The sequence below is a fragment of the Vanacampus margaritifer genome, chromosome 1, assembly GCF_051991255.1.
Source record: "Vanacampus margaritifer isolate UIUO_Vmar chromosome 1, RoL_Vmar_1.0, whole genome shotgun sequence".
NCBI lineage: Eukaryota > Metazoa > Chordata > Actinopteri > Syngnathiformes > Syngnathidae > Vanacampus > Vanacampus margaritifer.
In genome coordinates this window covers 54,989,523-55,011,691 of record NC_135432.1, presented here as the reverse complement: position 1 = coordinate 55,011,691, position 22,169 = coordinate 54,989,523, and the positions used below count along the sequence as shown (strand labels likewise).

Below are 22,169 nucleotides of genomic sequence, written 5' to 3'. Positions count from 1 at the left end.
GGCTTGGCTGTGACTACAAATGCAACCCCCCGCCTACCCTTTGTAAACATCTTGAGTGGGCTCTTTGGGAGTACAGGTATATTTTCCCTCACTGGAGTGCAGTTTCCTTCTGTGAGCTCTCAACTGAGTTGTGAATTTTCTGAATCACAACCCACTAATCACACACAATTTTTATTAATTTTATAGACAACCCTGCCTGGGACAAAACGGTTAGTGTACAATTGAATAACTGGTGTCATGTGTTGGGAGACATGGATCATAAGGTTAAGTCTGTAAATGTTTGCCGTCAATCCGATTAGTTGTTTTCATCACCACCTTATTTAAGCAAGTTGCCGCTTAAGCGCGCGGGGACAGTTCAGGGTAAGGGTGTCTTGCTCAAGCATGTGTGTCCAGGGATGGCCTTGAACCGCAGTTCCCACGGTGACAGGTGACAATCTTAACTGAACAAAATTTCACCACCACAGTACCCTTGTTCCTGACACAGGTGTGCATGCACACTGAAAATCTTAAATATTTGTGAACCAAGCATTTGCTTTTTTAAAATTATTATTATTATTATTATTTTTAGTAGAGCTGCAGACGTGGATCAAGTAGTGTTGTGTTGTTCATCAACACCTTGCTCAAACAAACTACGGTAGTCTTTTTAGGGAACGCGCTGAATGGACTTCATGGTTCTCGGTTTCGTTTTCTATGAGAAACCGGTCCGTGGTGCAAAAAAGAAGATTGGCGATTGCTACCCTACAGAACTACGCCAAATAAGATATCAATTAGAATATCAATTCTTCAAGTTTGTTTCCCCTATTACGTAAAACAGGTCTTAATACAAGGTCCCTTGCCATTCTTTGGTCAAAATATAGAAAAACAAAAGTATTACAGCACACATAACATAACATCCTCTTGTAGAGACTTAATTATATCCAACTATTTAACAAAATCTCAAGCTATTTCCCAATGCATGCTCACTACTTTGTTGGCTTAAGCTTTCAAAGTTTTTGTTGTGGCTTACTGTTTAGTCAGTCTATTAATTAGAAGGCATTCTAATTTGAAACACCCAGAGCTGTCAGACATGCAATCCTTTTTTTTTTTTACTGTATATAAAATATCACATCTCAAGTTTACTTCCGGCAATCCACACGAGTGAGGTCCACAAATATAACTGCCAGGTGACGTACGATACCATACCGCTGCTTTGATTGCATGTTGATTATTCTCAGTGTACGTCCATGGATATTTTTAGAAAACCCCAAACTTTTTTTTTTGCTCCGCTGCACTCACCAGACTTCCCACCCTGCTTGAGGCGTGGGTGGGAAGTATAGCGGTTGGTGCAGATTTTCTTGATGGTTCGTCTAAGTTTGAGACACACTTGAGATTGAGAAAGGAGGTTTAACTGAAGATTGTTGTTCTGGCTGGAAGTGATCACCTGTTGTAGGTCGTTTTAGTCGGATCCATAAATTGTGAGTGTCGTAATTGCTTTGCTTTGATTGTGCTGTATTCTGAGCATGTTTGTCTCAACCACATGCTCTGACTGTAGTCCAAGTCAGGCCAAGGAAATGGAACAACAGAAACTGCTTATTAAGGCTGCTCAGTTTGGAGGGTTTGCACTTTTCACTTGGAAATTTGGAATACCCTCATAGTTTTTCTTTAGTTAGAAAAAAAGGAATCTTTGGCTTTTAGTGAACATATTTTTGTGTTTGGCTCTTGAAACTACCAATGATGCGAAGCACCAGGCAAATATTACACAAATATCTGTTAAGATGCAATGATAAAAAAAAAGAACTTTTAATGTCGTTTTCAAAAACGCAAAATTAGTATGCTGCCAGCAACTGTCTTGTATTCCCTCAAATCTTCTTGCAAATGATTTTCTTAAGTTATCTAGTCTTTGAAAACTGAGCTAAATTTACTTTAATCCTGGCTAATAAACCGCGATCCAGACACGACACTCAATTAAACAAGCCATAAATCTTCCGAAAAAGCAACAAAAGTCTTCCACTTCTTACACCACCCTCTCCCCAGGCTTGGTTTTAGGGCTTTCAGCCCATATGTGGACTACTTGTCATTAAGTACACTCCCAAAACATCAGTTGGAGAACCAAACCCGGGCTTTCATTGTGAGTGATCACCACATGGTGTAAATGTAACGTCATGGAATGGTTCTGACATAGTTGCTTAATCTGTTTCCAGAATGACATAATATTTACTATGAAGTATGCACAAGCACTACATTTTTGTTATTTATTTTTCTAAATTTTATTGCGTTAATGAGCATGACATTCTCTTGTCTTTGGGTGTTTTAAACGCAGGTAATACACAGGTGAACAATTTGTCTGCATTACAACCAGCAGCCCAGATGTTTTCTTGTCTGAAACAGTTCAGTGATCCTAACATGCAATCACATGCTCAACTGAGGCTGTCGTCAACCATGGGGTGGATTGGAGTTGTCTTTGGCTCTCTTTTCAGTCTTTGACGAATGGTGTTGGTTGTTATGTTCGGAGACGGTTGCCTTCTGGAAAGGTGAATTTTGTTTTCAAAGAAGACAAAGAAATAAAGCAATACAAAACCGAGAGAAAATTTGATAGGCCTACCTATTTTCCCCTCATAGGATGAATAAGGCATCTGTCTTATCTAATCTCATTTTTCTTATCTGTCTGTCTGTCTAACAGGGGAAGAAAATCTCTCCCTTTGTTTAGTACTGACATGGTACTCAAAAGCAGAGACTGCTAATCCTGACTATATACGGTAACTTCAACTCTCTCTAGTTCAAAAAACACACAAAGATGTCATTGCTTCCTTCCTTTCCACCCTTCCTTCCCTCATTCCCTAGCTGTCCTAGGCAATGAGTAGATAGATGAGTCACCCTGTTGAAATTCTGTCAGGACTTGACTTTTCATCTTATAGTTTCAGTGTTATCGATATATTGATACTCTCACAAGCATCAATTGATTAATCAATCAATTAATAAATGAAAACGCTTCACTTTGTGCCACTTTCCTTGTTCCTCGGTGCTGATATGAATAGCAGCCATCGGGGTTAGCCTCAAGACGTTAGCTTTTGGCTAAAGTTGGACCCCCCGCAAGCTTCCATGATGTCATCAGTGCCACCGGCGTAAGAATGCTACGTCTTGTTATAAACACGGTAGATTGCTTGTTTACAACCTGTTTGAACAATATGACAATATATGTAACAGTTGACTTTCTCCTCCTCTTTTTCCATTGTGCTAACTGTTTATCCCCAGGCTATGTATACTTTACCTGCAAGTGTTAGCGTTAGCGCTGTCCACCAGTCTCCTTACGATCTGTAGACAGACACTGATCCCGTGTTCACACTCTCCCATCTGGCCTTGTGCCCTTTACACGGGGCGGAGGACTGAAAAGCGGAGGATTGCACATTATTTGCAGACAAAACAAGCTTTCAGACTCACAATGACTTATCTTGGTGGCTATGTCCCCACTATGTGGCTTTGTTTTCCACATAACTGGACAGTTGGGGACTTATGCTGTAAAGATTTAGTGAATAGCATACATACATCAACAATGACTGCTTTATGCTACACTACAAGCATGATGATGTCATGGACTTGTCATCTGCTCTTGAGGAGAATTGGAAACGGTTTTGTTTTTAGGACTTTGGCAGAAGTGTTACCTCTGGTTGTAAATGAGCAAAGATTGTGATGGTGAGGAATGCAGTGCCTCTCATGCCCATGCAGGTCTAAATTAGCGTCTCTCTTCTTTCTTGTTAGCATGCATAGATGCTTTCCCCGAGCCCTGCTATTACCACATTGACCTTCGGACCCTAAATCTTTATCTTTTTAAGAAAGAAAAATGAGTGAAAAAATTACAATATTCTTTGACAAACTGTACTGCGAAGTGGTAATAAATTTTCTTCTCTTGGTGGAATCCCTTAAATGTAATTGTAACACTGATTCATATCTCTTTTTATGATGGTTGCTAGTGCTACACAGGGTGCCCAATGCCATGGTATTAAACTATTCATTATAAGGTTATCAATTAAAGCCAAGACATTACATTCTCCTAGTGCAATTTGCATGTAATTGTTGTGTAAACTACAACTCGATCAATTACTCAGTCAGAATTCAGGCGCTTCTTTTGTTTTCATTCATCCACTGATTTGTGTGACTTGGCACTCGATGGTAGGCTTTCTGCTGTTGAACTTGACACACAAATTACATAAGAGTCCAACAAAAAACACGATTTCGCTAGGTGGATAAGTGATCGTTAGACAATCAAAATTTGTATTGAAATGACAGCTTGTCTCACGACCTCCCCCCCCCCCCCAACCCCTTTCTTTCCTTTAGGAATGTTTGTGCACATAGTTGATCCTCTGCATGCTGTCTGAAGAGCTTGTACAGGCGAAGAGCTTTAAAGATGGATATAGAAGAATTCCCTCCCCCGCCCTCCGAAAGTAAGGTCAACACCGCTTCCTCACAAATCCTACACAGACTGTTGTCATCAAGTTTCATGGCCGGTTAGCACAGTTGGTTAGAGCGTGGTGCTAATAACGCCAAGGTCGCGGGTTCGATCCCCGTACGGGCCAAAATTTTAGTGGACTAACTTCCACTTGAAGCTAGTTTAGATTACAGTTTGAAGTACTGTACAGTCATTTCTGGACTATAAGCCGCTACTTTTTTCACTTGCACAATCGGCCCTGCGGCTAATACAAGGGTGCGGCTTATCCATCAAATCACAAGGGGGCCGTACTATAAAGGAAGCCCAAGAGCGTCAGGCAGAGCAAAACAAACCAATTGAGCCCAAATACAGTTTGCGCCCTCATTATGAAAAAGAAAGTAACGGGAACATTAAAACACCTGCGGTTTACAGTCAGGTGCGGTTTATATGTGTAACAAACTCGAGTATTCCCCAAATTTAGCTGGCGCGGCTTATAGTCAGGTGCACTTTATAGTCCAGAAATGACTGCACCTTAATCCAACTCATTATGGACAGATATGTCATCTTTTGCCTGGATCATTTCTTGCAATGTGCACCGTGAACACACTGCTGTGCGGTGTGGGCAGATGATTGAGGGAGTCACAAGAGTAAAATGTGCATGCGTGCACACTAGACAATGTGCCTCAGTGTCGGACTGAATGCTTCTTCATCGCACACAACTACTGAAGACAGCATTCAGGAAGAGACACAGGTCAGAGAAATGGCCAGCTGGCTTCTCACTTGCTTTTCAGCGCAGTAGGTATTACCGTCATTTCTCAAGCATCATATGTGTCCCACATGCACAATTAGGAGCAAACAAATGGAAAAAGACTGATAGCATCTTTGCCTCCAGGTTTGCCATTTCTTAAGCACCTTGAGTGTGTGGTAGATAGGCACGGGATCACAGTGTTGACTTGTGGCACTAGTCACAGCCGGTGTTTGAACGCCCTGACTAGTAGGATGGAACGACTGACTACGTGTCAAAGTGTGTGGGACTTACAGCAGTTATTTAAAGATGCATGCACGGCTGTGTGAAGGACTTCAAAGCTTCTAGCTTTGCTTATGGTCTGATCGTGAGTTCAGTTTAACTTGCTTGACATTATCAGTCACCTAATAAAAGTCAAATACCTTCACTAATGTGTTTAAAAAAAATGCTAGTGTCAAATGTCTGACAAGGAATGATGAAAGAATAGAGCGAAACATTTTCTGAGGGTGGCAGGAGAAGCTGCATTAGTCCATTAACTCATTCACTGCCATTAACTCATTCACTGCCATTAACTCATTCACTGCCATTGACGGCTATTGACGTAAAAAATTCGTTTAAACTATTTCTATTTAGTTAAAAAAATATATATTGTACATTTAGAACGGATATAAAATTTGTGATTAATTGTGAGTTAACTATTGAAGTCATGCGATTAATTAAAATTACAAAAATTAATTGTCTGATGCCCCTAATTTTTAATAATCTTTCCTTTTATTAATCTTTTATTAGGGGCATCAGGCGATTTTTAAATTTTATTGTAATTAATGACATGACTTCACTAGTTAACTCAAGATAAATCAAAAATGTTATATCTGTTCTAAATGTACAATACATTTTTTTCTAGGTTTTCATACTCTTGTTAACAAAAGTGGAAAATAATGTGAAACTACTAGAAATAGTTCAAATGAATTTTTGACGTCTATAGCCGTCAATGGCAGTGAATGAGTTAAAGAAGAGGAACACAAGCCAAATGGCACAGAGAGAAGAACTAAATTTGTGAGTTGCTTTGATGTACTGCCAAGATGCGTACCAAAAACAGCTTTTCTTAAGAGAGATCTGAAGTTGTCATGGAATGTAAGGTTCACATTTCCTGAGCAGGTTGGTAGCATGTAAGAATATTGGCCCAGTCACGCCAAAAGCTGTTAGAATGTGCTCATAGTCATGACCTGGGGTTAGGCATTGACCAGTTTGACGGTTTAACATGGTTTTAAAAAGTCAAGGTTTCAATAACCAGTAAAAATCACCGTCACCAGTAATAAGCTTTTCTTTTCTTTTTTTTTTCTTTCACTTCCAAGCAGGGCACATGCTGTGATTTATATATATTTTTTTAACTCAATAAGCTACCGCTTTGATAATAATGACAAGAGGCCAGATACAGTTTATTTTAATTTTATTTTTTTAACTCTCTTTGTGGGCTGAGCAGAGACAGGAGGGGTGAGCACACACACCACACATATCACACCATACATATGAGTGGGATTTTGTCACAGTGCTACTTAGCTCACGGCATACTTACGCGGATGCCTTTTTGCTGACATGTTGATCAATATGCATTGTCGTTAAAAACGAACAAAAAAAAAAACTCATGGTGCCAGCGGGTACCTGTTAGCACCCAAAGACAACATGAGTAGCCCAAGAGCCTGTTCTAAAAATAGATGATCAATGACGAGACACTGTGACTTACTAAAGATGGTAACATTTATTTATAATTTTCAAGTTAACATGGCACACGCTTGAACCAATTCATTATTTTGTTTAAAAAGAAAATAATTGTGGGATTTTTTAAATTTATTTCTCAGATATATATATGTATATATATATATATATATATATATATATATATAAAAAGGGCATCTTAGAGCTTTACTTTAAGTATAGCGCAATATTTTTGCTCAAGGCATACTGTCAGAATCTAATATCGGCCCATGCCTACCTGGGATATGAAAAGGCATGGCTTGTTATGACTTATTACAGTATAAATATGGATATGAACAGTGTATGCCTTTCGCATATTTAATAATTATGTGGGTCAGATTTTTTTTTTTTTTAGAAGAAGAGAGGAAGAATGTACCCCAAAAGAGATGAGAGTAATTGAATAAATACTTTACTTTAACCATGCACCATATTCATATTTAACATCTTAACATTTATGGTGGTTGATTGATTTGACTTCTGTAACAGTTGAGGGATGTGATAAAAGTAATATTTTTACAATTTAACCAGGATGAATAGACGCCTTAACATGAAGGCTCCGATTCTTTAAAAGATTTTAGATTGAAAGTGATGTCACAGATGTTGCTCAGTCACACCCATTAAACCAAGAGTCACGTATAAACATAAGCTACACTTCTCTCACAGCTGTTTTTAACTGGCCTAATTGCAATGTGGAAACTGGAACGACATTAGTTGTGTGTTTCCATTCTGCTGCCGAGCGAGCGATTGCGATGCCTTGAATTACTAACGCGGTTACGGAGCTCCATATCGTCTTTCCTGTGGAGTAGAATATGCTTTTTTGGAGCTACATTATCGTTGGGGTGAGAAAATACACCGTTCTTGTCAACTCCACCCTTAATTATGAGTGTGTAAACCTTAAATAGACAGAAACAGAGCAAACACACATTAAAGCAGCAAAGTTATTTTTAAAAACCCATTTTGATTCTTTTCACATGCATTTTTCAAAGCTGACAAAGCATTTACCATTTAGCGACGTTGCATTTGATCTCATCATCCATTTGAATTTGTTGCTAATTTGCTGTTTGTTTGCGAATCAAATCTTTACAGAGCCAAAGCACTCACTTGCTTTTTTGTGTTTTACTTTGATGTGATGGTGGACACTTATTTTTGAAGCCTTTTGACTTATGACTGTGATCAAAGTTTTAATTTCAAGGGGGAAAAAATAGTTTTCTAAGCATTTTTTTATGTTCCAACTGGGCCTTTGAAACGTGACTGACTTTCTAACACTAACCAACTGAGCTAACCAGCCATGTGTAGCGCGCATAATATCCAGTACGTGATAAGAATGATGTTGTGACTCAATTAAAACTAAAAAGTGATCCCACTAAATTATATTCTAAATAGGAGTAACACAAACATTCTAATTCAAATTATATCCAGAAATAAAAACACTCAATACTGTGAAACTGGTGATTAACTACTAATGTATTTTCTAAAATTGTACATGAATGTCAAATATATAACAAATATATAGGAATGCCCAAATTCAAATATTGCCCAACAATATCACTCTATAGCAATATTAAAAAAATACATAAAATGAAATAAGCTAAGCAAAGTTAGCCACAAAGGTATGTCGCAACTACTCTGACAAGTTAAGTAAATGTGACGCAATAAATGTAACTGGTTACCACCAAGCTTTTTCTAATCGCAGTTTTGGATGAAGATGAAGATGAAGGGGAAGCCTTTGACTTTGATGACAGTGGCAGCGACGTCCCCGAGGCAGACCGGCCACCCCCAAAGCCCAGCAACGAGGATCAGAGTTCCAGCAGTGACCCTGTGTGTCATTCGGCAGAGAGTGAGCAAATATCTTCCATCTTACCCGACACCGCCCCCTCAGCGGAATCATCCGGATGCAGGTTCTTGACAGCTGCTGCTGCTGAGGGGACTGATGAAAAGGAGTTGGATTTACCCCTGCCCCCTCCACCTGAGGATGTTTTCGAAACTGATGCTAGCGCAACAGGTTTGTGTCACACAAATTGTTGGCTTACTTTCTTTGATGTTGCAAATGTTGTATTTCGATGTAAGTCATCAACTTCTGAGTACTTGGCAAATGTTGTTGACCGTCCGTTGTCTCTCTTTGCTTTGATGACATTATCTGATTAATCCTAAATGGGGTGGTATGTTTCTCTCATGACACTTTGTATCGCTGACTGATTGCCTGCTGCTGCACTGGTTCTGGTTCTCATCACTAACAGTTGACAGCAGCAGCAGCAGTCTGGGCCAGATACTTTGTAGTATTTCTAATGAAGGAATGTGTGAATTGCAAGGCATACATGATATATAGAGGCAATTGGACTTTAGAGATCTTGGTGATCGACTGAAATGTCTTAATTTGTCGAAGCGGCTCCGAAATAAGACGCTACACGATATTTTTAATAGGGGTGTGACTTGCCTCGTACCTGCCGATTTGATCCGTATCACGATTCATAGGTCACGATTCGATTAGATACAGATTAATCATGTTACGAATCTATAAGTCAATTATTGCGATAAAAAAAATAAAAAAAAATAAAAATTTTGAAAATACTAATCAGTAGTGATAGACAAATTAAGCTTCATGAAACACTTGTGATAGTTTGACTCCTCGAGATGGCACTCTTGGTTTAAATGGGCCAGCTAGCTAGCTAGCTAGCTAAACAGCTAACCAGACAGACAGACAGGCAAATTAAGCTTTATGAAGCACCTGTGATATTTTTTTTTTACTCCTCTAGATGGCACTCTTGGTTTAAAAGCTAACCTCAAGTAAGATGTTTTGTTGAATATTTCCATCAAAAATTGATGTTTAAAAATAGAATTTTTAATATTTATAAGCGTTTTATGGGGGAACAAAATGGAGTTTAGTTATTTATTTTCCCATGCATTTCAATTGCTGCTTTTGCTATTCAAGGGCTGGGACAGTCCCTGTCCTCCACAAATGGCAGTGATTGGCTCATTGTAGGCACATATTTAAATTTCCAGTAAGGAATATTTAACAAAAAATAAATAAAGAAAATTAGCTAACAAGTTACCATATTTTCTGTCAACATTTACTATGCAACGCCTCCATGTTTGCATATGAACAAAACACATCAGACAGATCTACATTTAGTTTGATTGTTTCGAGGGTAATGATGTATTTTGCCCTCATTGCGCTCTGTTTACTCACACCAGGGAGTGAACATCAGGAAATGTTCAGCGATGTTCAAACTGTCCCAAGAAGCTCCTCCAAAGTCAACCCATACTCTGTGATCGACATCACTCCACTTGAGCTTCAGCACCACGAGCAGCACGATTGCTCTTCGTCTCCTTCAGAGCCAGGAGAGCCCAAAGAGCAAGTTGGAGAAGCCCCGGATACCCACAGCAGCCCCAGTGGCGCCCCCTCAGGCTATTCCGTACCAGTGCCCTGCGGCTATGCAACTCCATCCGGCGTACCGCTCATCACGCCTGCTTACACCACACCTGTCATCATTCGACATCTTTCTGTGGATGAGGATGGTAAAACCATTTTTTCCCCCTCGGATTTCTCTAAGCGATGTATGATCATTTCAATTAAAGATGCCTTTACATTTATTTACAGTATTGGAGAAAATATTATTTTTTGGGATTAAGTGTTTAGTGCAATGCCATACATTTTTCCCATGTTCCCCTTTGCCTTGCCACGGTCAAAGGTTATTTCATTTTTTGCCTGGAGTTAAATTCCTCCCAGCCTGCACAAAGACCTACATATCCAAGGTCATGACACGCTGGTGCTTGCTCAGCTTTCTGTCCGGCCTACTTTTCCACCCTCTCTCTTGTTGTTTTTTTTTATAAAGCCTTGCCACACGGAAATCTGTACAGTACTATTTTTAGCCCCCCTGCCATAATATGTTTTGCCCATGAAGATTCTGCTCTTGCTGTAGTCTGATTATATTGAAAATCATTTAAAGTTACAACGGATTAAAACATTTCACATACCGTAATTATTACAGTGTAAGTTATGTTTGATGAAGTAAACATCTAACAACAAAGACCATGACTTCCTTACTACATTTAATTCTTATAAAGATGATGGCCCAATGAAATATGTGGAAACAGCTTTCGAAACAGTGGCAGAAAACTGACCTTTCCTTAAGCCAAAGCACTAATTTAACGTTTCCACCTCAAAATGTAATGTGATCTCGCTTAGCTAATGTGCCACTAGGTTTGGTGAGAATATCCCCCCCCACCACCAATTCGCTGCCAGGCAGAAAAAGGCACGTTCTTTTAGCCATTTTGGGAATGTGGAACCTTTACTGACACCTTGTGGCACATATTGAAATTACATGTTTTAGTAAAGCGCAGTGCTGTTACGTCATTGTAAATGTACACAAGCTAAACGTGACTTAATGACACAAAAATGCTATGGATCGTCACCCCAATTTTTTTTTCAAAAGTTTACACACCCCAAGGGTATGTATGTAAACTTACAAGCATAACTTTACCTGGTTTGTATCTCTATGTATGCACTGGCTCAGTGAGTTGGCTGCATAATTTTAGTAGAACAACAATGGTTAAAATGTGCCAAAGAGGTCCATTCTTTCTCCACAGTAACAGTGATCCGGACTGGGAACATTCCCTCTGACAGGTGTGTGACACATTTCCATTTAAAACTCTAGGACGAATACAATTATCCACTTCTCTTCACATTCTATAAGCAGAAAATACTGACACAAATTTGTTTCAATGTCTGAAAGTGTTTTCAGTGAAGAATTTCCAGCTATTAGAGAGGAGGATGCACTGGCAAAGTGGGCTTCGGATCCTGCAAATACTTCATGGATGGAAAGTAAGAACTTCAAAGTACACCGTCATTGTTTTCCCTCAGACACATTTGCCGCCCTTCAGACTGTTTTTTATTTATTTCAACATTTGTCTGAGCTCTTGGACCTCCTTCCTATTTTTATTGAGGAAGCAAACCACTGTTTACATCCTCTCACGGCTATGAATTAGTAGTGTTACTTTGTAGTTCTTGATGATTTTTTTTCATGGTTTTAGATCCTGATGAGGTGATTTATGATGATGTGCCCAGGGAGAACTCTGACTCCAACACAGGTATTATGTCATATTTAATTTTTTTGCATTGTCCTGTCTATAATTTTAACAATACACCTCTTCTTTAATTTTAGTTTCATTTTGTAATCTAATATATGATTTATTCTGTAATCATAACAAAACAAATTATTTATCGAAAAATATATTTTTTTAACATTGTGATTAAAAATCCATATTTATAAATGTTTACATTTTGGCATTGTCAGCGAAAACTATGCGACGAACAGATTTCTTAACTGCAGGATTACGTAAAAACAACTTTTTTGCCATGTGGAAATGTCTGACTTCTACTACAAAGGGCCCAATTTTTGTACCCAGCGCAAGCCCAGTGGACTCTTTGCTCAGGTACAAACATTGTGGTATGTAACGCAGCCGACTCGCAGCGATCAAAGCGGCTCCACTCCTTCCCATTAAAATCAGGGCAGTGGAAGTGCACACAGAGTTTGACATTGCAGCAGCCGAAATTGATAAAAAAGAGGGGAAAAAAGAAAAAAAAATCCATATTTAGGGTCAATTTCTATTCAGCTCTAATCCATCTTGCTAAAATGTTTCATATCTCTTCAATATTTTACAATCTAGATGACACTGTATTGTGCTTTTGCACATGCTTATTTATACTCTCCCTCCACTGAACCAGATGAGATGATTTATGACGACGTGGAGCTCGGTGAGGAAGGAGGTTATCTTGACAATGGCTGGAGCTCAAGTGAGTTTGAAAGCTACGACGAGGCGAGCGACGGGGAAGTGCGCTCTGAGAATGGCCTGCCCAATGCCTTCATGAAGCCCGCCCAGAGGAAGACCCATGTGGGTACCACAATGATTGCACTTGCTCGGCCATTTGTTTCCTGTTAACTGTATCAATAGGAAAAATAGCTGCGAACATTTTTTTAAAATGTACGCTTGAATTTGAAATGCACGTTACTGAAACGTACAGTATGTGAACAAATGACCCACATTATCTTAAATCCCTTAAATTAATAATGTAAAAAAACAACAACACATTTTTGCAATTATACATGTGTATAATATACTTTTATTTATAGTAATGATACATATTGTCTCTAATTTGCTGCGAAGATCAAAACTTTTTTTTTTTTTTAAATACCTGAATATTCTGTTCTTTATTTGTATTATTTAAAAAAAAAAATTATGATTACCTTCTCATTTGCAGGGAGACATCACAAGGTTAACTTAAGTTGTTGTTCCTAATAGTTGTTCTTGTATTATTAACAGCTACAGAAAAATAAAAAGGCAGTTATAAAGAAATATTTAAAACTGGAAGGCAAATAAATATCTAATCGCTATATTACATTATGAAACCTTAATGTCATCTTTATTGCATCTAGATGTAAATCTAAAAATGTCAATGAGATAATGTGAGCTAATGACATGACCCGAAAAACAATTTTTTTTACTTGAAGAGGAAGTCAACCCCAAAACATTTTCTTGACAATATGTTCAATATGCAGCCCCACTAATTTAAATACAGTATTCGGGTTAATATTGTGTGAGTTAAGCAGCAAAATCAAGCAGTTTTGATCAAGGCGGCCATTTTGCCACTTGCTGTCGACTGAAAATGACCACAGTTGCTCAGGTCTCAGGTAACAACCAATCACAGCTCAACTTCAGAAAAAAAGGTGAGCTGTGATTGGTGGCAACTGTGATGTCATCTTCAGTCGACAGCAAGTGGCAAAATGGCCGCCTCCTGAGATGGATGAGAGCGGCTGGATTATGCTTCATAACTCGTATTCCACAAATGTAATATTAATCAGAATTTCATGTTAGACTAGTGAGGGCACATAATATTGTCAAGAAATGTTTAAGGTTGACTTCCCCTTTAAACCAAACCTAAAATAATCAAATATCACTCCAAGCAACCTTGACAAGCGTAACCAATAATGCTTGCTTTGCTTTTGTTTAGCTCTCTCAAGATCTGAGCCGTTTGAAAGAACACTATGAGAAAAAGATGAAAGATCTAATGGCAAATACAGTGGGAACTGTCGAGCTGCAGCAGCTCAAACAGAAACACGAGCAGAAGGTAAACTAGCTGCAGCTCGCCTCACCTGCCTGTGTTCCACTAGTTTCAAATTTTTTACTGTTGGTCTAGCCGACTTGACTGTGAGCATCTATTACTGACACTGCACTAATGTGAATGTTGTGTGGTGGTACTGGTGATGGGTTTGTTTGCCTCATTGTCTGCTGCACTGGTTTCATCGTTATGAATCCCACTAAAAGTTTAAAAAGTTTGTGCTGCCTTATATATATATGTAGAATTTTACAGTACAGTAAACTCGGGCACCATGAGTTAATTAGCTACCAGCATGCCTGACCTTATACCATAAATTACAACGGTATATTGATCACTAATGATGTTCTAGCGTTGCAACTGAAAAAAAATATTTATCTACAGGATCTTTGACTGACTCACTTCAAAACTGCAAAAACTGCAGGAACAAACTAACTCATTCACTGCCATTGACAGCTATAGACGTCAAAAATTTGTTTTAACTATACTTTTTTTTTTTTTTTTTTCATTTTTGTTAGCAAGAGTATGAAAACCTAGATATTTTTTTTTGGGGTGTGCATTTAGAACAGATAGAAAATTTGGAATTAATCGTGAGTTAACTAGTGAAGTCATGCGATTAATTTCGATTACAAATTTTAATCGCCTGATGCCCCTAATTTTTAATAATCTTTTCTAAAAATTTTATATATATTTTTAATTTTTAAGAATATTTTTTTAAATCGTAATTAATCGCATGACTTCAATAGTTAACTCACAATTAAGTCATGCGATTAATTACAATTTAAAAAAATTATTGTCTGTCTAATTTTTAATAATCTTTCCTTTTATTTATTTTTTATTAGGGGCATCAAGCGATTATTATTATTTTTTTAAAATTGTAATTAATGACATGACTTCACTAGTTAAATCACGATCAATCACAAATTTTATATCTGTTCTAATACAATAAAAAAAATCTAGGTTTTCATACTCTTGTTAACAAAAGTGGGAAAAATGTTAAACTAGGTGAAATAGTGCAAACAAATTTTTTACGTCTATAGCCGTCAATGGCAGTCAGTGAATGAGTTAAAAAGCACTTTATATCAGATAGGAAGTCTTTGTTACACTCAGCTGATGCCCCAGTTACTGTCATTCTCTGCTGTGTTTTACTTGCTGTCATCCTAAATCAGCATCCAGATTTTAACAACACTCACACTGTTTATGTGCTGCATTATGCTCAGTAGCACTTTGGCTATGTGTACTCCGCTTTTGAAGGACAGTCATCAGTTTGGTAGGAAAGTATACCATTCAAAGTTTGGAAAAAAAAAGACTCATTATGTTTTTGTCCCATTTTTAGATGCAAAAGTTGGTGAAAGCAGCTAAAGAAGGGACCAAAGACGGCCTTGAGAAAACCAAGGCTGCAGTTAAGAAGGGACGTTGTTTCATCAAAACAAAGTCTTTCTATAATGGTATGTCAAATGTACAAAGGAATATACAGTAGTTTAATCTTTTATGCAACATCAAAGTAATCACACTCTTGAAGTCAACCACCCCCAAAATTCTTGACGATAATATGTTCTATGCGCAGCCCCACTAGTATAAATATGGTTTTCTGGTTAATATTGCATTAGTGGAAGTTCTAGAAGTTTTCATCATTATCAGAAGGCGGCCATTTTGCTACTTGCTATCAAGTGTAAATGATATCACAGTTGCTCAGGTCTCAGGAAACATCCTATTACAGCTCATCTTCAGAAAACAGCCCTGAGCAACTGTGATGTCATCTTCAGTCGACAGCAAGTGGCAAAATGGCCGCCCCTCGGGTATGGATAAAAATGGCAGAATTTTGCTGCATAACTCATATTCCACAAATGTAATATTAATCAGAATGTCATGTTTAGACTAGGGAGGTTACATATAACATATTATTGTCAAGAAATGTTTATGGTTGACTTCCCCTTTAACTCTTTTACTGCCAAAGACGTTAAATGACGTTCTGCAAAAACCTACGGAGGAGCGCCAAAGACGTTAAAAGACGTCCTCCCATTTTTTTTTTTTTTTTTTTTGAAACGGGTGCTGGGAAGGCTTGCGGAGCTCTCCTGAAAGTTTTAAGCAGGTTTTTTGAGCCTAATGACTATTTTTGGCCCCTAGAGGGCAGCGATGACTCTCTTTTGACAAGATCGGGTGGGCGTCAGTAGAGGCGGAGCTAGAGCGTTGAGCAGGAGATCAGAATGGAAAACAAAGGAAAAATGGCGGCCGGTCGCGAGGAGCTAACGCCAGAGCCGTTTTTTTCAAAGACCAAAAGCATCGCTAAAAAAGCACATTGTTGATGACGATCATCATCATCGATGATGAAGATGATGGTGACTCCGTGGTTGGAAAGCATTGACGCGGCAGTAGAAGACGTTAGATGGAGCTAGATGGAGGAGGGAACGGGCAATGGCGAGCGTTTGCAAGCAGCTCTACACTTACAAGACGAAAGGCATCGACCAACGCTAAAATAGTACATTGATATCCATGATGATGAAGGTGAATCCGAGCTTGACGGCGAAATTGGAACCGCTGACGCGGCGGCTATGACGGTGTCGTAACGCGGAGCGCAACCGAGCACGCACAGGCGGACGTTCGATCGGACGACGGAGAGTGCCCCGAGTCCAATGCATATTCATCGGAGGAAGTGTGTACAGTCTGCTACTTGCTTTTTATTCCCCGGAAAAAAAGGCCGTCAAGAAAGTGTAACGTTTGCACGCAAAACGGACCAATGTGAAAGTGAAAGTAAACTGTGTGCGAGTCCTGGCGTCTCCTTGTACGCAGGAGAGCGTTACAAAAAGAAAAACTGTATTTGAAACATCCACATAATTGTAAGTAGTACCACAGTTGCACACATTTGTAAATAGTTTGCGAAATTGTTTTGTCAAATTGTTACACTGTTGAATGGAAATAAACGTATTTTGCAATCAAAAAACACTTTTTCATTGTTGGTGAAAGCGTTTTACAGAAGTAAAGCACTATTTAGGTGTTTGTGGCATCATTCATGGACAAAAAGAAGTGTACAATTCACTAGAGTGCATGAAATAACATCGTTTCACAAAAAGCTCTTTTTCTCCGTTTTTTGTTTCAAAAGAGAGAATTTCGGTGAAAGTAACCATTTTCTATTGTTGATTACTGAAGAACGGAATAAGGTAGAAACAAACTTTTTTTTTCTGATGAAAGCTGAGAGTCCAATCTTTCATTTGGTAGTATGTGTGTTTCCATAGTCCAAACACAACATTTTCTGTGGACCTTGAAAGATCACTCAAAATGCTTAAATCGGCTGGCACTGGCGACAACCCGTTTTTGAAAACGTCTGGCAGTCAAAGAGTTAAGTGGTTAGTTCAAGATGGACCCTTCACACACCTCATTATGAGGAAGTAAAAGCATAAAATTTGTCCTCAAGGGGAAGTCAACCCCCAAATTTTCTTTGCATTCATTTGTTGTATGTGCCCCCACTAGTCTAAATATGGTATTCTGATTAATATTGCATATGAATTAAGCAGCAATCACGGCTCACCTGTTTCTGAGTTTGGTCATGTGACGTTAGCAAGCTGAGCTATGATTGGTCGTTACCTCAGCCCTGAGGAACTGTGATGTCATTTTCAGTTGACGGCAAGAAGAAAAATGGTTGCCCTCTGAGATGGATAATAATATGGAATTTTCTGCTTTATTCCACAAATGCTAGACAATTGGAGCTGCATAGAACATTATAGCAAAGACATTTTTTGAGTTGACTTTTCCCTGGCTTTAAGTTGGCAAAATTGGCCAAATTAAATTTAATTACAATTTGTAACACATTTTACAGGATTTCTCTCTGGCTTGTCAATTATGTAATTCTTTCTTTTCAAATCACATTAGTTTTTTTCCCTTTGTCATAATTATGATTTAGAGAGGAAGTCTACCTGTTTTGAAGATGAGGAGTCCGAATTCTTCATTGAAGTGGATTGTTTCAACGTTGAGCCAATTTTGGGTCCAGCCCCAGAGGGGCTTTCACAGCAACAAGTAAGTAAAATGTCATTTAGTTCCTATTTTTGTAAAGCGATACATGTTCAAATGATAATAACTATCCCCCTACAGCTGGTGAGACGATGTATATTGGACTCGATACTGGAGAGTGAGAAGAACTATCTTGATGCATTGAAGAGAATATTAGAGGTATACCAGTACAGAAGCAGCAATTAGATTGTGTTGTGTCGTGCAGCTTATTACATTTAAAATGATTTTGCCTCATCAGCAATATGAAAAGCCCTTGTCCCAGATTGAGCCGAGGTTACTGAGCGACAGGAAACTGAAGATGACCTTTTATCGAGTGCGAGAGATCCTGCAGTGCCACTTCCTGTTCCAGATCGCTCTGGCCAGTCGAGTTGCAGAGTGGGACAGCCTGGCGATGATTGGTGATGTCTTTGTAGCCTCGGTAAGCTTGGATTCAAGAAAGACGATTAACAAATATTTTATCCATTTTTCAAGTTACTTCTGTTGCAACAAACATTATTATTATTATTATTATTATTATTATTATTATATTATGAGAGCCGTGTTCTTCCTTAAGAAGAATATTACCCGGTTCTTCCACCCTGAGTTGCAATAATATCCACCAGGAAAGGGAGGACACAGGAAGAAGGAAGAAACACTTCTTTGCTAATGTAAGCATTGCTTTGTGTACCACAACCCCCCCCCCCCCCCCGCCCAACAGTTCTCAAAGTCGATGGTGCTGGATGCCTACAGTGAGTATGTGAACAACTTCAGTACGGCGATGTCCGTCGTGAGAAAAACGTGTGCATCAAAACCTGGCTTCCTGGAATTTCTAAAGGTTAGATAATAGATATAATTTAAAGTATCTACAATTTTGATGGTTACATTTTTGGCACCTCAAACGTACCCAATACGTGGATATTTATAATTTATTTTGTATTAATTCCAGCATCGTCAAGAGACAAGCAGTGACAGGATGACTTTATATGGCTTGATGATGAAACCAATCCAGAGGTTTCCCCAGTTCATTCTGCTCCTCCAGGTATGTCAATGAAAGTGTTGTTTTCAAGTGTTGTACGCGTAGTCACCAGCAGGTGGAGGGTTTGACTCATGAATACAAGCACAGATTCAATGCACTCACATCAAGGACAGTTTCTTCCTTCACTTCTACTCTTTTTAAATAATTGTGACAAATTAGCACACTGATTACATGCAATGAGGACGCCAAGCTTCTTGCATTTTGAACTGAAATCGGAGTCACTTAAGAGTGTGCTTTTTGCCTGGCTTCTCACCAGGACATGCTCAAAAACACACCAGTGGGCCATGCAGACCGCCTGCCCTTGCAGATGGCCTTAACAGAACTTGAGACCCTGGCTGAGAAGCTCAATGAAAAGAAGAGAGAAGCTGACCAGCGCTGCGAGATTCGTCACATTGCAAAGGCTATGAATGAACGCTACCTCAACAAGGTCTGTACATGGTGTGCACTGTTAGGGTGTAGTTTTGTCTTTTTGCTTATCGCTACATATTATCTTTAAATGAGTTTGACTTTTTATTTTTGCTTGATTTTATTCCAAATAGGAGCCAGCATATGGCTTAATGTAATAATTGCGATCAAAACCACCTTGAATGTATAATTTTATATATCTAAAGCTACCAATTATGGCATCTCAGAAATTTCTTTTTCATATATACTCAACAAAAATATAAACGCAACACTTTTGTTTTTGACGCTATTTTTTTATGAGGTGAACTCAAAGATCTAAAACTTCTTCCACATACAAAATATCACCATTTCTCTCAAATATTGTTCACAAACCAGTCTAAATCTGTGATAGTGAGCACTTCTCCCTTGCCAAGATGATCCATCCCACCTCACAGGTGTACCATATCAAGATGCTCATGAGGCACCATGATTAGTGAACAGGTGTGCCTTAGACTGCCCACAATAAGGCCCCGTCCAGACAGAAGCAAAGCCGGCTTTCGTTCCTCAAACCAAGCTCGTACACACAGAAGCATTTCAAAACTTGCGTGTGTCCAAAAGAAGACGCTGAGGACGTTTAATGGCTGTAATGTATATGCCAAGTCTGGAGTGGCGCTGTAGCGCAGCCACAGGGAGTTAACAGAAAGCGTAGAAGGAGAATCAACGAAGAAGAAGAACACTTTTTTTTTTCTAACTTTATTGCAAAACAAACAAACAAAAGTGTTGCACTTGTATACAATAATTTGTAGAATGTTTTGGATTTCATGATCTCTAATGACTTTGCATGCATCTCACTTATTATAAATGAAAGCTTAGCAAAGGAGTAGGAATCAAATTTGGTTTGCTTATTAACCTTTGTGTCACTGTACATTTACTATGAAAGAAAATAACAACTCAAGAAGACTTTTTTTTCTCTCATTTTTATCCTGTTAGCTTCTGAGTAACGGTAGCCGCTACCTGATCCGCTCAGACGACATGGTGGAGACCGTCTACAATGAGCGTGGTGAAGTCATCAAAACAAAGGAGCGGCGGCTTTTCCTACTCAACGATGTTCTCATGTGTGCCACACCCAACATTCGGTCAGTGACCACAAACTACTGTAAACCATGTCAACGCTTGCCCTTAAATTACATCCATGGGTACCGATATACTGTGTTTCCCTTTGTAATTACATTTTCATAGAAATGTGTTGTTTAGTATTCGGTTTTGACTTTTGTGTATTTCAGTTGTGCTACAATTTTAGTAGTATAATGTAGTAGCAGTAAAAGTGTAAAGAGAGATGCTAACCACTCTGTGTCAGTGTGAGTGTTATACTTTGTGTTTGGAAGCATAGGTGGTAGCCAGTGTACCATTGAGTTTTAACATAAATAAAGGCGAACTCTAATTAGTGTACCATGGAGTTTTGACGTAAATAAAGGAGAACTCTAATTGTGTGCCTCACACTAATGCAGTAGTTCTCATAAAATCTAAGAAAATTGCTTTGTTTCGGGCATGATATGAGAGTTGTACTTGCCTAGGTGAAACTGTGCATTTATGAAGTTACCTTTTTAAGGCCAAAGCAAAAGCCACATTGATTTACAATAAAAGTTATTTGAGGTAGTTAAAAAAATAAAATAAAATAATTAAATTCATGTTACAACTCCGTCTTTTCTTGCCAGGTGCCAAGATGGCAGTAGCAGTGGTGTTGCCCAATTTGACCAGCGGTTTCTTCTAAAGTGGAGTGTTCCTTTGAGCTTTGTAGAAGCGCTGGAATTTGGATCAAGTGAGGACGTTCCCGACACCACCCGCTACCCTGCCTCCCATTCTGGGGAGAAAGTAATCATCAACGCAAAGCCGAGTATGTCTACTTTGTGTAACAGAGATCACAGTGGTTATGAATATTGACACCTTTTGGGGCGCTGAGTTTTGGGACAACCAGCCAGCAACATCTGGTCAGTTGGTCTGTGATTGATTGCTTCATAGAGAAGCCAAAATAAGCCAATAGCTTTCACCTTGACTTGTAGATGAAAATCTTCAAGTTATCTCCCACTGTTGTCATTTGCCTGGAATTTACAGTTGTCTCCAAAATTTACCAACGGTTTATCCCGCCAACTGAGTGCATAGTTTCCCCTTTCAGTCCTCAAGACTGTTAGCTGTCCAGTCCAATGATGTCAGTGGAAACACTTGCTTATTCCTGTCGCAGATGACCACTCTGCCACTTTAAAGGGGAACTAAAACCCAACATGTCAAAACTTTGTTGTCTTTTAAAAGCTGCTGTTTACTTTAATCTACAAAGTATATAATCTAAAAAAGCTATCAAACCGCACAATTCATAAGCAGCGGGCTAGGCGCAACTGCATCTGCGACATCACTTCCGGTATGCAGCTAAAGATGATTAAAGTATCCATTAGGGGTTTGGCTTGCCTTTAAAGGCCCAGATCAGTCAAATGAGAGACGACATCAACCTCATTACTGTGTTTGGACGCTGGACTGTTCCTGGGGTCAAAATGTTGAAATGATGTACTCTGCTCAGTGCTCACATGTTTGCATATACAATGTTTTTCAACCACCACACGGCTCTTCATATTCACTATAGAACAAGTGCTAACTAACTGATGACAATAGTTGATCTATCTCATATTTAGCCACCAGTCTCTGATTCGTCACTGAGCTGAAAAAAACTGTCCAGCCAGGAAATGAGTTTGTGTAACAG

General features: G+C 38.8%; 1 protein-coding gene, 1 long non-coding RNA gene and 1 other non-coding gene across 5 annotated transcripts in view; 2 read left to right on the top strand and 1 right to left on the bottom strand.

Moving 5' to 3' along the window:
* Window positions 1-22,169, top strand: part of arhgef10 (Rho guanine nucleotide exchange factor (GEF) 10) — a 49,078-nt gene that overhangs the window by 866 nt on the left and 26,043 nt on the right. Inside the window, exons 2-19 of one of the 3 annotated variants that reach the window (XM_077555319.1) lie at window positions 2,660-2,735; window positions 4,312-4,418; window positions 8,596-8,904; window positions 10,095-10,418; window positions 11,490-11,526; window positions 11,636-11,724; window positions 11,934-11,990; window positions 12,628-12,794; window positions 13,912-14,028; window positions 15,353-15,464; window positions 17,915-18,027; window positions 18,103-18,180; window positions 18,260-18,439; window positions 18,719-18,835; window positions 18,947-19,039; window positions 19,293-19,463; window positions 20,411-20,556; window positions 21,136-21,314. In XM_077555319.1, the coding sequence (XP_077411445.1) occupies window positions 4,382-4,418; window positions 8,596-8,904; window positions 10,095-10,418; window positions 11,490-11,526; window positions 11,636-11,724; window positions 11,934-11,990; window positions 12,628-12,794; window positions 13,912-14,028; window positions 15,353-15,464; window positions 17,915-18,027; window positions 18,103-18,180; window positions 18,260-18,439; window positions 18,719-18,835; window positions 18,947-19,039; window positions 19,293-19,463; window positions 20,411-20,556; window positions 21,136-21,314 (2,326 nt within the window). In that variant the 5' untranslated portion in view covers window positions 2,660-2,735; window positions 4,312-4,381. The remainder of the gene's footprint in view (window positions 1-2,659; window positions 2,736-4,311; window positions 4,419-8,595; window positions 8,905-10,094; window positions 10,419-11,489; window positions 11,527-11,635; window positions 11,725-11,933; window positions 11,991-12,627; window positions 12,795-13,911; window positions 14,029-15,352; window positions 15,465-17,914; window positions 18,028-18,102; window positions 18,181-18,259; window positions 18,440-18,718; window positions 18,836-18,946; window positions 19,040-19,292; window positions 19,464-20,410; window positions 20,557-21,135; window positions 21,315-22,169) is intronic. The other 2 variants (XM_077555310.1, XM_077555321.1) reach the window with 2 other exon arrangements.
* Window positions 2,262-9,005, bottom strand: LOC144041284 (uncharacterized). The gene is made up of 3 exons (XR_013290089.1): window positions 8,573-9,005; window positions 3,248-3,362; window positions 2,262-3,151 (listed from the first exon to the last, which is right to left on the bottom strand). It is a non-coding gene; the product is annotated as an uncharacterized LOC144041284 (long non-coding RNA).
* trnai-aau (transfer RNA isoleucine (anticodon AAU)) lies at window positions 4,477-4,550 on the top strand. Its single transcript has one exon. It is a non-coding gene; the product is annotated as a tRNA-Ile (tRNA).